Here is a 14779-nt window from a genome sequence, read left to right on the forward strand (position 1 = left end):
ATAAAATAATTTTTCTAAAACCAAAAATTGTTTGCAGTGCCATTGATACTTTCGGAAGTGCTTGTTGTGAACAACCAGCAAGCCACAGATACTGTTACATTGAGGTATACACCAACCCCACAGTCTTCATCGCATTTTGATAAATACAGGTTCTCTCTTTCGGGATCCGGTGCACCCGTGATAAGAGAAAAAGATGCCAATGATACTGAATGGAAGGTCACTTTTACTTCTCTCACTCCTGGGAAATTGTATAACATTACTTTATGGACTGTTGCTGACCATGTGCTCAGTCAACCGTTACACCGTCAAGACCGACTTTGTAAGTTATTGTATTATTATTTTTAGACAAGTATAATTGCTATTTAACAATTTTACAGACCCTGAGCCAATCACTCAGTTAAATGCAACCAATATCACTGGGACTACGGTCACTCTGACCTGGGACAAACCGAGAGGAGAATACAATGCATTTGAAGTATGTTTAATATATTAACATAATCTGAAAATTTAATGTGACTTGAACTTAAATAAAAATCATTAACAATTTTTCTAGGTGCAGTACTTGAACACAGAAGAGTTGCTGATTCAAAATTTGACCCAAGAAAAAACGTTCACCGTAACTGACCTTAAGCCGTACAGAAATTACACTTTCACAGTTGTCGTAAGATCTGGAATGGAAGCGACAATTCTTCGACGATCGTTGCCAATTTCTGCAGTCTTTACAACCCATGAAGGCATCCCAGGATTGGTGTGTTATTTATCTATCTTATAATAGAATAAATTTATTATTATTCTATATTATTATATAGAATAATAATATATTATTACAGAATTTGGACAGTAATGTTTTTACATTTTAAGCATTTATTCAGTTCAAGAATTTTATTTGCCATTATTCGAATTAATCATTTATAATTAGAGTTTAATCACAAATGCCACCCTTTGATTTGATATTCAACTCTTAACAAATTTTCTCTCTAACCACTGTTCTAATTACATAAGTTGGCTCAGTGGAAAAGGGCCATGTGTTAATTGGAGAGACAAGTGATGGTCGGTGAGAGGGGAGGTGCAAATTGATTTGTAAATATGTCGTTAAGTTGGGTATTGTTGTGAATTGGTTAGTCCTAAGACCCAAGAAAAAGAAAGGAAAAGAAAGAAAAAAGAAGACCAGGGGAAAAAGAAAGAGAAAAATTAACGTCAGATATGGTTTCCGTGTTGAACCTTAGCCTAACCGATGTAACGCTTCTTGTTTACTTACTCTTCTTGTTCAATGAAGTGTGCTTCCACCCAAGGTGTGGGAAGTAACCTGATTACGGCATCTTGCTTCTCTAGCTTTTAATTAATTAATTAATAATATTTAGGAGTTAAACTTTTAAGAAAAAATACAATTAACTTATTCTATTTAGAACTAAATTTATTATTACAATTTTTTTTAAATTAAACTAACACAAAGAGGAGACATACACCTAATTACTAAAGTCCCGTATTATCAGTCCTGATAAATAATTATAAAAAGACGAACCCATAAGGTACTCTTCCACCTAGATCCTTCATACTTCAGGCAGTGCTGTGTTCGCCATGATCAACTTATCACACCGTAGATCTCACACTTTCTGGGCCCACACAGCCCAAACTCTGTTTTTAATTTTTAGTTTCTTTCCTATCTATGCGGAGACCACTTCTACCTATGATAGTCTCGCGAAGTGATCACTCGCCTTCTTTTTTCTAATCTCAACCCACTAGCCGCAAACCCATTGCCCTCCAGGGCAAGATCTTTCAGGCCACAAACTGCTTCTTGTACTTCTCGCCTCAGATCAGTCTGTCTCTATTCTAGACTTTATTTAAAAAAATTCTGAAAAAAATTTAATAGTATTTGTTGATTACTTTAGTAGTGTCTATTCTAATTCTTTAAAAATACCTCGAGACAATCCAATATACTGATGAAAAGGTTTTGGAACATCTGTAAAAATTAGATTCTAGAAAGAGTTCAGGACCTGATAACATTCCACCTTTAATTTTGAAGAGCTGTAAGTTTGCTTTTCCACCTGTGCTTTCATTATTGTTCAATAAATCTTTGTCAATTGGTGTTTTCGTGACCTTCCTCAATGTTAATTTTGTAATACCTTTATGTAAGAGTGGAAATCAATGTGTTATTACAAACTATAGGTCCACATATCTGCAATCGGTAATAGCAAAAACCTTTGAAGCTCTGATTTTAAAAACTATCGGTCCTTTACTAAATCCTTACATAATACCTTAACAACATGGTTTCCACCCTAATCGTTCAACATGTACAAATCTTCTTTTTCAAGACTGCAACTAAAGCTCTAGCGATGCATCAACATGTTGATACAGTATCTGCTTATTCAAAAACTTATCATCCTTGGAATACATGCTCCCTCCTCATTTGGTTTAGCTCCTATTTGGAAGATAGAAATCAATTTGTGAAACTTAATTTAGTAACTTCTAAAAAAAATAGTAGTCTCATCTGGTGTACCTTAGCGCTCGTTACTCAGCCCATTCCTTTTCAAAGTATTTATTAATGATATTTATCTTTGTTTTTACTCAGTTAATTTCTCCTTCATTAATGATGACCTGAACCTATATCACTATAACTTCCATTCATGATGCTGAGCTTCTGCAAAATTCTGTAAATAATCTCGTTGAGTGGTATTCATGCAACGGCTTGGAAATAAATATAAATAAGTCTAAGGTTTTTGCTATAATATTGGACATAGTGTTGTGTTCTACAATTAAGGGATACAAGATATCCAATTGGACAGGCAGACTACCATTTAAGGCCTTGGAATTACCTACTCTAACAACCTTACATTTAACTTGCATTGCACCTCCATAATTAAATAAGGCAAATCAAATTTTAGGTTTCTTACATAAAACTTCAAAAAAATTTAAGGATGCAGAAACAATAATTAGACTGCTTAAGGCTATGGTCCACACCGTTTTAGAGTACTGCTCAGTTGTTTAGTCTCTGTGATGAGCGGTATATCGTTCGAACGATCGAGCACAAATGCTGTCACTCGCTAGGGTGCTCCGAGCAGGTAGCGAGCTACTCCATTCGAGGCCCGTCAAGCCTTTTAAGGGGTAAGATGTGTCAGGTTGCAAGGGCTTGACGAGTGAACACCTACTTACTTTCCACTAACTCTGAACGGGGAGGTTTGAGGAAAGATACAACAATTCAGACAGAATAATCAAGTCCCTTGATTTAATATATAATCAATTCATGAATGAATCTGTAACCCTACTTATAACTAACAACTCTCTATTCTTATTAAACAATTCCTTACTACTAGGGGCTTAATTATTGGGATCGTAATACTTAAAATTAGGCCGCAGCCCAAAATTGCCCAACTGTTCCCCAATCCCCCGCAAACCGATTGACAAAGCTTGTACTTACAGGATCCTGACAGTTAGGTGGTTCAGATGATGAGCACTGTTGTCTCCGTCGTCCTCTCAACGTTCCTCCTGGCGTCTCTTTTGACTGCCCTCATGACTTCCCTCTCGGCGTCCCCCCTCAATGGTCCCCTTGGCGTCTCTCTCGACAGCCCTCTCGACATTCCTCCAGGCATCTCTCTCGACTGCCCTCACAACGTCTCTCCACGGCCCTCTCGACGTTCTTCTCAGCGTCTCTCTCAACATCCATCTCGACATTCCTCTCGGCGTCTCTCTCAACAGCCCTCTCGGCGTTCTTCTTGGCGTCTCTCTCAACAACCCTCTCGACGTTTCTCCTGGCGTCTCTCTCGACGGCCCTCTCGACATTCTTCTTAGCGTCTCTCTTGACGTCCATTCCTACAGCCCACCGGGGCCGGCCTGACCGTGACAGCTCTCCGTTGACCACCTCTTCCAGGTTTCCAGGTGACCCGACTGCCCTTGTCCTCTCCAAGTCATTGAGCTATTCTGGTTGAGTCCGGGCATTAGCTAATCCTGGGGGTTGAGCAATAAGGCCACTTGTCAGCACAACAGTCAATTTTTTAGGGTGATTGCTCCGGGTACGACCCTCATTTCTCAATCGAAAACATTCAGCTGTTATCATTTCGCTAGCTTGTTTAGCTGCATCTAGAATTTTCGAGAAAGACGGGGTCGGATCCCGAGATTCCAGACGACTTCTGATGGCCCAATCCTGCACAATACGATTTCCCAATAATTAGCCGAAATGTTCTTACATTTAATCTTAATATTTACAACAAACTTAATTTCTACAGAATCCTGTTTAAGATTCCCATTTAGATATCTTCACAGTCACCACATCAGAAAATTTTAATTAATTCAATAGAAAATGTACAACGACGATTTATTTGCACTGTATGATTTAAAATTACCAAAACATACTTAAACTGTACAAATTTATTATGGAATTCGCAGAACAGCAACCACTAAACATAAGACGTCAAAATAATGACCTGCTATTTTCTTACAAATGCTTTAAATAAATGGTCAACCATCCACAATCAATCAATTTGCTAAATTTCCATGTTCCACAGTGTAACACTAGACCAAAAATATTATTTTTCAAAATCTAAAATTATAATGCAAATTATTTAATATTTAGTCTAATTCCTTGACTCATGGAAACGTGTAAAAAACTAACTTTACATTATGACACCTTTTACCTTTTCTCAAGTCTACATTTTTATACACAAGTTTATTAAGAAATGCTTAAATATTTTTTTTTTTTAATTTGTCCATATTTTTAAAGATTGTTATATGTACATTATTATTTATGTTTCAATTACTCACTATTATTTACGTATAGTTTAAAGTCTTATAGAACTTGTAACTGTATATTTACCCGTATAAATAAAAGTGATTTTTTAGGTGACTAACTTCCACCCAAAAGATATCCAGCCAAGTGAAATTCATTTCATGTGGATTCTTCCACCCAGTGAGCAAAACGGAATAATTCGCAAATTTACAATAACATATGGACTTGAGGTGAGATTTCTTTGATTTTGTATGTATACAATCATTTTAATTTTTTTAGCATAAATGTATAAATATGTTGTATAAATTTAAAAAATTGTGAGTGATTTATTTCTCTAAATGAAGTGTTTTACATTGAAAAATATTACACCTGTTTACTACAATCTTTTCTACTTTTAAGAATTCTGTATATACACAACGGAAGGATTTTAAACCTTGGGAAACGGAAGGCACAATAAGGAACCTGATGCCTGGAAAAACATACATATTTCATATTCAAGGAGAAACAAAAGTCGGTTATGGACGAGAAGCTATTTGGAAACAAACAATGCCAATTTTAGGTATTTTTAAAAATTAAATTAAATTCCTAATATCTCAATTCATTAATGTTTTAATTTTATTTTCCAGCCCCTCCAAAACCGAGTCCACAAGTTGTCCCCACTGAGGTTTGCCGTACATCGACTACAATCCAGATAAGGTTCAGGAAAAACTATTTTTCAGAGGCAAATGGACCTGTGAGTCAAGAATTTTCTTGGTATTAAACATTTTAATAATTTATATCAATGCCTCCCAGGTTGTTGCGTACACAATAATTGTCGCTGAAGATGACACCAAGAACGCTTCTGGGATTGAAATGCCAGGATGGAGGGATGTCCAAGCTTACAGTGTTTGGCCACCATACCAAGTACGTACATATTTTATTTTACAAATAATCTTTATTGATTGTTATTTAATACCTAATTATCAAATAAACTGACAATATCTTATTCTATAACAACTCTTACATTTTTTTACGTTTACTTTTAGGTGATAGAACCTTATTTCCCTTTCAAAAATGCGTCTGTTGTTGATTTCACAATTGGTACCGAGGATTGTGAAACTAAGATGAATACTTACTGCAATGGGCCGTTAAAAGGAGGTACAACTTACAGGGTCAAAATAAGGGCTTTCACAGCACCAGAGAAATTCACAGACACTCATTATTCATTTTCAATTCAAACAGGTAATTACATTTCAAAATAAATTATTTGTGTAATATTGGCAAGAATTGGTTGACAAAGTGTTGACCCATAAATGTGATCATTTTTTAATAAATTCGATACAAAATTCATTATTTTTCCACTGAATACCCTACTGTTTTTGTTACAAATGTCAATAATAAAGATTACAAGCTAAAATGATTACAATCAAAATTCTTTTTCAAAATCGAAGTTTGTGTATTCCTAATTTTAGTCTTTTACATTCATGAAACAGCTGATTTTATGATCAAAATTGTAGCAGTTAGTACAGTATATCTACAAAAGTTAACAAAATTTTAAAATATCATTAATGGTGTGCAATTTTATATGTTAATTATATTGTTTGGTTTTAATTTTGTTGATTCAAATTACAGATTGATGACTGTTTAATTGATGTTTTAGATCAAAATACAACCCCACTCATAGTGGGCATTACAATCCCAAGTGTGGTCTTGCTGATTCTCTTTATTGTGATTCTTCTAATGAGAAGGAACAAAATCATAGGAAGACGACCAACAGAAAATAGAGCGAGTGACAATCTTAGCATACAAGACAGTATCATGGAAACAACGTAATTGCAAATTGAATATTCATAAATTTAATAATGATAAAACTTAATTTTGTTCCTAATTTTAAACATTAATAGACAATGTTGTTCTATTTTGTTTTTAGTCGACCTATACGCCTCGAAAACTTTGCTGAGCATTATAGAATCATGTCAGCAGATTCGGACTTCAGGTTCTCTGAGGAATTTGAAGAGCTGAAACACGTCGGCCGAGAGCAACCATGTACATTTGCAGACTTGCCTTGCAACCGGCCCAAAAACCGGTTTACGAATATTTTGCCTTATGACCATTCCAGATTTAAGCTCCAGCCAGTTGATGATGAGGAAGGCTCGGATTACATAAATGCAAATTATGTTCCTGTAAGTGATTTTTTTTATTCATGACCATATATAATATCTGAGCCATTTTAAAGCGTAGAGAAGCCATTCTATAGTCTTCTGTTAAATTTTAAAAGTTAAGGAGGTCAACTAATTGTTCGAAACTGTTTCCTTACTCTTACTTTAATATTTCATGAACTACTGTCCTGGTCAAAATATAAGAAAAAAAAAACTTTTTTAGCACTTCTGGTACTTGAAATTGTAAAACCTTTTGAGGTGAATTTTTTCTTGACAAAATTGGTTTAGCCCCGTTAAATAATACAAAAATTTCAATTTTCTGATAACAGAATGTGGCTGGTCATTATATATTTACATTATAAAACCTAAATTGCTTTCTCATTATTCATTAAATAAAGTAGGACAACTAAGTTGTCAAATGTTAATGGCAAATCACAATTTCCTGTACTAAGTTAACTAAATTAGTAAAAATTCATGGTTAAACATAAAGAGTTATTGTTTTAGAAATGTGGCACATCTTTTTTCAACACATTTGTACATTTCAATGATCATTTTGAAGATCTTTGGGATTAGTAAATTAAGCGATATAACTTATATAATTAATTTTAACATTGCATTTCAGGGTTTCCATTCACCGAGGGAATTCATTGTGACCCAAGGTCCATTGCATTCTACAAGAGACGATTTTTGGAGAATGTGCTGGGAGAGTAATTCTCGTGCCATTGTAATGCTTACACGTTGTATAGAAAAAGGTAAATGTTAATAATTAAACATGTGAACACGCATGCGTTTGCGTGTGTGTGTTGGGGACCTGGGAGAATGATTCCAGAACTAAATGTAACTCGTAGATATCCTAAGTCTATTTTATTTGATAATATTTATTCTAGTTATAATCCAGTCCTATAGTTAGCTGCTATTTATATTTAATAAATCTCTGCAAAAGGAGTAGGTTGTATAGTTTTCGCTAAAAAATTTAACATGAAAGTTTGCCACAAACTCTAAAACGAGCACTCACCGATTACTACTGCCAATAGGACAATATCCACATGGCATGAATCTTAATGTAATATAATCTCACTGATTGTGTATGTCTATAGACCTCCCTTTCATTTTCGTTTACCTCGGCCCGAGCATACAGCACCAAGGGCTCTTTTGGTGACGCCTTTACTTACTCTACGACAGAATTCAGTTCAACCTAATTTAAATTCAGCATCCCCTTCCCCACACGCATGCGCATATGTGAATGTATATGTTTGAAAAAAAATATAATGATGTTTATTTTTCAAGGTCGAGAGAAGTGTGATCATTATTGGCCTTACGACACCATGCCAGTCTACTATGGTGATATTTCTGTAACAATATTAAATGACAGTCATTATCCGGATTGGAGCGTCACTGAATTTATCATGGCCAGAGTATTTAAATAAATTAATATCATAAGATAGAAACCTCGTATTAATACTATTTGCTTAATTTCAGGGTGACACTCAAAGGGTTATAAGACATTTTCATTTCACGACTTGGCCAGATTTTGGCGTACCTAACCCACCCACAACTCTAGTCCGTTTTGTGAGAGCCTTTAGAGAGAGGATAGCACCAGAACAACGCCCTATCGTTGTACACTGCAGTGCTGGAGTCGGCCGGTCGGGAACTTTCATTGCCCTAGACAGGATAGTGCAGTCTCTCAACCATGGTGCAGACACGGTCGATATTTTTGGAATTGTCTGGCAGATGCGAAAGGAGAGGGTGTGGATGGTTCAGACAGAACAGCAATATATATGCATCCATCAGTGCCTTCTGGCTGTCCTCCAGGGTGACGACAATCAAGCACCCCCAAGGGAAATACACCACAATCCGGGGTTTGAAGGTAAATATTTGCAAAAGGTTAATGATGTAAATTAAGCACAAACCACCGTGTAAAATTTGCTTTGTAACATCCTCTTCTTAATCGATAGTCTAGTCAACACAAACAACAAAAATCAATTGCTAATACTTCTCCATTAGCAAGTATGTAACAATTTGCAATTATTTCTTTTAAATAATGTAGAACTATATATTGATTTTTATTTTTTCATTGAAAATATTTTTCAACTTTGAAAAAGACAGCCGTCATGAAAATCTGTTAAAGGGGTGATTGGTGAAAGGGCCATAAAATAACTCCCACAGCTTATTTATTATAAATAACTTTATAACATTAAGTTGCCACCAACTCATTTTTTTTTTTTTTTCAAATTTTCATGATGTGTGTCTTGAATGTGTTTTGTGTGTTTATTCCATTTGAATTATGTTGGTCAATTTGCTTGGTATTTTATAGTGTGTAAATACAAGAATACCATGTTAGACATAATCTGTATTTGGTGCTGTAAGAGGTGGAGGAAATTGAGGTGATGGATGGGTTTTAGGTAAGAGCGGCAATGTTAGTAACAAGAGTGGGGTCAAGACGCCAGAATTTCACAGGAAGGAGAAGCATCGGTGATGGTAAATTGCACAGTTCTCATTATTTTGCACAATTTGTAAATCAGGCATGACTGTCATTTGTTATATGTTACATGTTTGTAATTCAACAGAATCATTCAAGGAAATGTAAGATCCTTAAAAGTTCTTGCCCTTAACAAATATCCATTTATAAATTTTCATCCGACACTATTTGCCTTATACCATTTTAATTTTGCAACACTATAATTTTAAAATTATTCATCTTGCTTACTAACATAAATAGCATACCCGAGCTTTTTCTTATCGATAAGAGCATGCTTTTTCCCTAAGGACACAAAAAAAATTAACACATTCATATTCTATTATCATTCTTTGTGAATTAAATGTCTTACCATTTGTGTTGTTATTCTAAAATTGTCTTATATATCAATAATATATATTATTATAAACATTATAATGTAAGTTAATTTTACTATTTCAGATGATGAAGGGATAGCTGAGTCCGGAATGTGATGATGTACCCATTTGGACTACATTCTAGATTAAATGGAGTTTGTCTGTTTTAATCAAATAACAAAGTTTTAATTATTCGTCCCCTCCATTTTATAATAAACACCGAGTTTGAACGAGGACAGAGAATAAACTTTACAAACTTAATTTTGTCCTTACACTGTTTTATTGTTATTTTAACAAAAATAATTCAATTTTTGTGATCAATATTGCAACTCTTCTAGCAAAAACGATTCACATGTTAATAGTAGACATGTTGTAATGTGCAATTTGTTATTTAAAATTTTTGAAGTGTATAAATTTGGATTTTTACAATTTATATTTTCATCAAATTTAAATTTAAGTCTACCAATTTTAAAAGGGGCCAATGTAAAAAAAAAATCAAATTATATATTTTTGTATATTAATGTAAATAGAACAAGATTTTTATAAACGATGTAATAACTATGTGTATAATGGGATTTTTTAAATATTTGTGATCGGATACCTTATATTTTACTGCTTGGTCGACTGTCCACAAATCAAAATTACACAAGCAAATGGTTTGTCGTCAGCCCTAGCTTTACTTTGTGATATTGTTTTTATGTATTGTTATTTTACAGACTATGACTTATAATTCAAAATTTACTCGATATGTGAATATTCATTGTGATTTTTACATGGAGTTAAAACAAAGCCAAACATGTACACATTGATATTTGTTGCAACTTTATAGCAGTTAATAAGATGTAATAAATTTACTTTTTTAATTAGTGAAATTTTTCTATTGTAAAGTGATTTGTTAAAACAAATTAAAAAATGTTTTAATTATTTCATGATTGGTTCATTCCATCAACAGTTTTATAAACTGTACTACTTTAACAAACCAGCACCGAAGAACAATTAAAACAAAGCAAAGCTTCGTTGATCGTTTTGTTCAGGTGACTAATTCCATATTTTACTGACATTACAAAACTCACTAGTTATCAACAAAGCTAGGAACAAAAGATAATGTTATATTTCATTTATTATCATCATAAATAAACCAACAAATTTGAAATATAAACATTTGTGAACCTAATTAAGTTTTTTTGTAAATGTTTCCCTGAGGAAATCCCAGTTTCTTTTTATGAGACCGTCTTTAGTTTGAAAGTTGTCTTTATTTGCAACATGTTGATTTCTTCGAGTAATTTTGTTGTTTGCAGGTAGTGTCCAGAACTTTTTCCTGTTTGAATTCGGTGTGGGCGGTTCCTTTTTCTCTAATTTTGCTTTTTCCTTTTCCTTCACTTTTTTCAAGAGTGAAAACAGCTTGAACTCATTGATGTCCTTCAGTACCGGCTGCGGCTTTTTTCTCTTTTCTGTTATAATTTCATTGTTTTCTTTGTTTTCTCCTTTATCATGCTTGTTAAGCATGCCCCGGCCCATTTTTGAAAAATAGCCCCGTAGTAGTCCTTGCTTGTTATGTTTATTATCGTCCTTGCAATTTTTTTTATTTTTCAATTTCAAATGAGGGCTTTCATCCTCTTCAACAAATTCTGTGGCAAAAGGTGGACACTCATTTTTATACGAGAATGCTTCGCCGATAGCTTCGTCTATTTTATTGCACACGTCTTCTATCTGTTTGAACTCTGTATCTTCAGTAGTACATTGTAAGCTTTTTTTGTGCATGATGATTTTACAATTACTGTACAGGTTAGTGGTTTGTTGTCTATCCACGATGAATGGACTTACATCCTTTGACTGAATTTTTTTAAGGTTCAAACTTAACGACGATATGTTCATTGTGTGTAACCACTTGATTTGTGACATGGAAATCATCGGAGGTATCAAATTAATCAAAATTCTATTCAAATTAAATGTCACATCTGGATTAACATAGGACAATAATTGCATATTTTGCTTCGCTTTATTTTCATTGTGTTTTAAAAAGGATTTACCTATAGAATCGTAATTATCTTTAAATAAGTTATCGATGAACAATTCATCATAAATTTCTGATTGTGGAACATCTTGGATAATTTTGCCTCTTGAATTTGTGGTTTTGGAACCAAGACATTGAAATAAATATCTGATGAACAAAACATTTTCATCTAATTTCAATAGATTGCTTGTGCTATCAAAACTATTTTGTTGAAATAAAGGTTTAATACTCAACAAAATATTATCTATTTCATCAGTATCTTTTGCTGAAAACAGCCTATTAGTAATCGCTACTTCTTTCTCTGCTATATTTTTAGATGTTTCACCTTTCTGTTCGATTGGCTTACGCTGTGATTTTCTACAATTGTACTGTTTTATATTTATTCCAGCGCTTTCAACAGGTAAATTAGTCAGTTCCTTGTTATAAACATTAACATTTTCACTAAGTAAGTCCAATGTCGATTCATCCATAGATGTTAATATAGTCTCATTTAAGAATAAAGTATCATCCATGCCTACGTTTACTGTCAATTCCATTTCATTGTCAAATTCAACCGTATTTGATCGCTCCTGAGTAATATTAAAATCAAAATATCTGGGCTCACATTCTTCGGTTGGCCTCTCAGTCATTCGTTCGATTGGATCACAAGTGGTTATATCCATGAGAAAACTTTCTGAATTTTGTTGTGCGACATCATTTTTTGTAAAATCGCTTTTTGCATACTGAAAATTGGTGAAGTCATGACAAATAAAATCTGGGAAGAAAGTGAGCTCCATATTTTCAACCGATGGGATGTAAGAGCTTACATGATCCAAATCGTCCTTCTGTTCATTGTTCAAGTCGAGTATTTCTTCCTCTGATTCTTTAATGACCTGCAATGTGCTTTTAGGTCGGGCAAATCCTTCTTTCAAGCCAAAATTGTCCATTATATTTTTTTTAATAATTTGTTTTTACTCGTTTAATATTGGATATTTCCATCACCTGGTTTGTTCACATTAAAATCAGATTATTTTATCTAAAAGTAAGGTTACAATTGAACAAATTAACATGAAAAATATTTTTAATGTACAAAACAATTCTTAATGAACATAAAGAATCATGCTTCCCAATTTTTACTTGTTTCTAAATACTTTCTAAAAACTAAATTTTCTAAGTTGACTTTTAGGTTGTTTTTTTGTTAATAAAGTAATGGACTGAAATGTTCTACATTTACATTTATTTAATCAATTTCATTCTTAAAACTATAAATAACTAAAAATATAGGAAAGGTTGCAGAAAACTATGTGTAAAATAGTAAGAGTCAACATCAATAAGTAGATATCTAAATATGCCAACATACTAATTGAGGAAGCAATCAAAGATGACAGCACAACAAATACATCAAACTACAAAATTCGTATATAAGTCAGGAAAATTAAAATAATTTTTTATTTTCAACTTTTAATATTTTATCATTATATGCAAACTCAATTAATTATGCACAATTTTTTCGAAATGAAAAATCTGTCACTGGCAGGATTCAAACCGAACGTTGTGGGTTCGAATCCCGCCTGAAACACAGAGTTTATAATTTGAAAAAAATTTGTATAATTATTTGATTTTTTTTTTTTTTTAACCAGCAGGGCCTAAAGGAGCTTTCTCACTAATTTTGGGGATAAATTTATATTCCCCAGAAATTGTGGATTTGTTAAAAAGTTTAGCTAAGATTGGGATTAGTAGTATAATTGGAGGTATGTTATCAGGACCAGGATAAGGACCATGGACCGGTATGTTACCATCCCTTATTAATTAGTAATTGTATGATGTTAAAGAAGAATAATTAGAGTAGAGAAATATGAAGTAAACAAATTAACTAATATATTTTATTTATTATTTGTATTTTTTACAGGTCAAAAACACATTTCTTAAAAATACATATACAAAAGTAAGGGGAAAAACATACAATAAGTAAAATATATATTTCATTCTTCAGCATTTATTGGTGTTGTTATCACTTAAGTACATGGAAGAATTTACAAATTTACAGAAACATTATTATGTGATATTGAGAGTTTTGTATTATTGATGAAATTTGACTGTTAATGAGATTTAAAGAAATTTAAATAGTAGTTGAAGTTAATGTGTTAATCCAAACAATTAGTACACAACAAATACCTAATATTGATGCATAAGAGCTAGATAATTTAACATTTTACAATATGTTGGTTAAAGCTAATTAATGAAAATTAAATAGAAGGCTGGAAGCACAACAGAAAAAAACATTTGAAATTATAATATTCAAGTATTTGATACACTTTTAGAAAAGTTGAGTTAGTTCCAGATGAAGGTTTATTCTTTTGCACTTATAATCATTTACTATTGACCATCACTGGGCAACTGGATTTAAGCATTATAATCTCAAAGCCTCTTTTAAAAATACTGAAATATAATATTTAAAAAAACGTCCACAAAAACCAAAGCTAGCAACACGGACTTTATTTCGATTGTGTTCTTTTACAGAACACTGAAGATTAGAAAATGATTAAAAAAAAGACATGAAATCCAGACTAGGTAGGCCAGGTTGATCAGGAATGTTCATTTTACAGATTGTTAGTTTTTAAGAACAATTCAATTTTGACCAATGCATTTTCTCCCTCTGACTGGGTACAAGTACACACTTAATGTATAATTACATTAGTTCTACACTTAATTATATGGATAATCCCATCTTAACTTAAGGGTGCAGTTCCTTGGCTCCATATAGAGAGCATGCAGGAATGCCATCCTACCTGAGAATTTTGCTTTAGCAAGGCAGCGAATATTTGAGTCCCTTGTTCCAATTTGTGGAGGAAACAGGGCTGTTAATAGTATGAAGTAATAATAGTTTATGTTGAGAGTGAGTGTGAGTTTATTAGTGTGTATGTGAGAGGGTCGATGGCGGAATATTGAGTATTCCATCACATCCAACTGTATTGGCCAATCTTGTAGTTTAACTGCTCTTTTGCAACCCACACAACAGGATAATGGGTATGTAATTTTGTTTTTGAACCTTTGACCCTCAGTTTGATTAATTTCATAATATGTGTGTGGAGGGTG

At 33.1% G+C, this 14779-nt stretch overlaps 1 protein-coding gene and 1 long non-coding RNA gene across 4 annotated transcripts in view; one reads left to right on the plus strand and one right to left on the minus strand.

Annotated features, from left to right (window-relative positions):
* LOC106661798 (tyrosine-protein phosphatase 10D) overlaps positions 1 to 10864 on the plus strand; it is a 45881-nt gene extending 35017 nt beyond the window's left edge. Inside the window, exons 17-31 of one of the 3 annotated variants that reach the window (XR_001339782.2) lie at positions 38 to 319; positions 378 to 475; positions 554 to 748; positions 4834 to 4950; positions 5120 to 5279; positions 5347 to 5453; positions 5513 to 5623; positions 5746 to 5941; positions 6360 to 6528; positions 6630 to 6882; positions 7481 to 7610; positions 8146 to 8273; positions 8338 to 8725; positions 9173 to 9336; positions 9776 to 9951. Coding sequence is in view for 2 of the 3 variants with exons in the window: in XM_014385442.2 (XP_014240928.1) it covers positions 38 to 319; positions 378 to 475; positions 554 to 748; positions 4834 to 4950; positions 5120 to 5279; positions 5347 to 5453; positions 5513 to 5623; positions 5746 to 5941; positions 6360 to 6528; positions 6630 to 6882; positions 7481 to 7610; positions 8146 to 8273; positions 8338 to 8725; positions 9261 to 9334 (2408 nt within the window). In the remaining variant the exon portion in view is untranslated. Of the gene's footprint in view, positions 1 to 37; positions 320 to 377; positions 476 to 553; positions 749 to 4833; positions 4951 to 5119; positions 5280 to 5346; positions 5454 to 5512; positions 5624 to 5745; positions 5942 to 6359; positions 6529 to 6629; positions 6883 to 7480; positions 7611 to 8145; positions 8274 to 8337; positions 8726 to 9172; positions 9337 to 9775 lie in introns of all 3 variants that reach the window. The other 2 variants (XM_014385442.2, XM_014385443.2) reach the window with 2 other exon arrangements.
* LOC106661799 lies at positions 1442 to 5064 on the minus strand. Its single transcript, XR_001339783.2, has 5 exons — positions 4808 to 5064; positions 3416 to 4138; positions 2498 to 2648; positions 2256 to 2419; positions 1442 to 2176 (listed from the first exon to the last, which is right to left on the minus strand). It is a non-coding gene; the product is annotated as an uncharacterized LOC106661799 (long non-coding RNA).
* Positions 10865 to 14779: the final 3915 nt, after the last annotated feature.

Source organism: Cimex lectularius, unplaced genomic scaffold (genome assembly GCF_000648675.2).
Source record: "Cimex lectularius strain Harlan isolate CLEC.00 unplaced genomic scaffold, Clec_2.1 scaffold34, whole genome shotgun sequence".
In the NCBI taxonomy this organism is placed as follows: Eukaryota; Metazoa; Arthropoda; class Insecta; order Hemiptera; family Cimicidae; genus Cimex; species Cimex lectularius.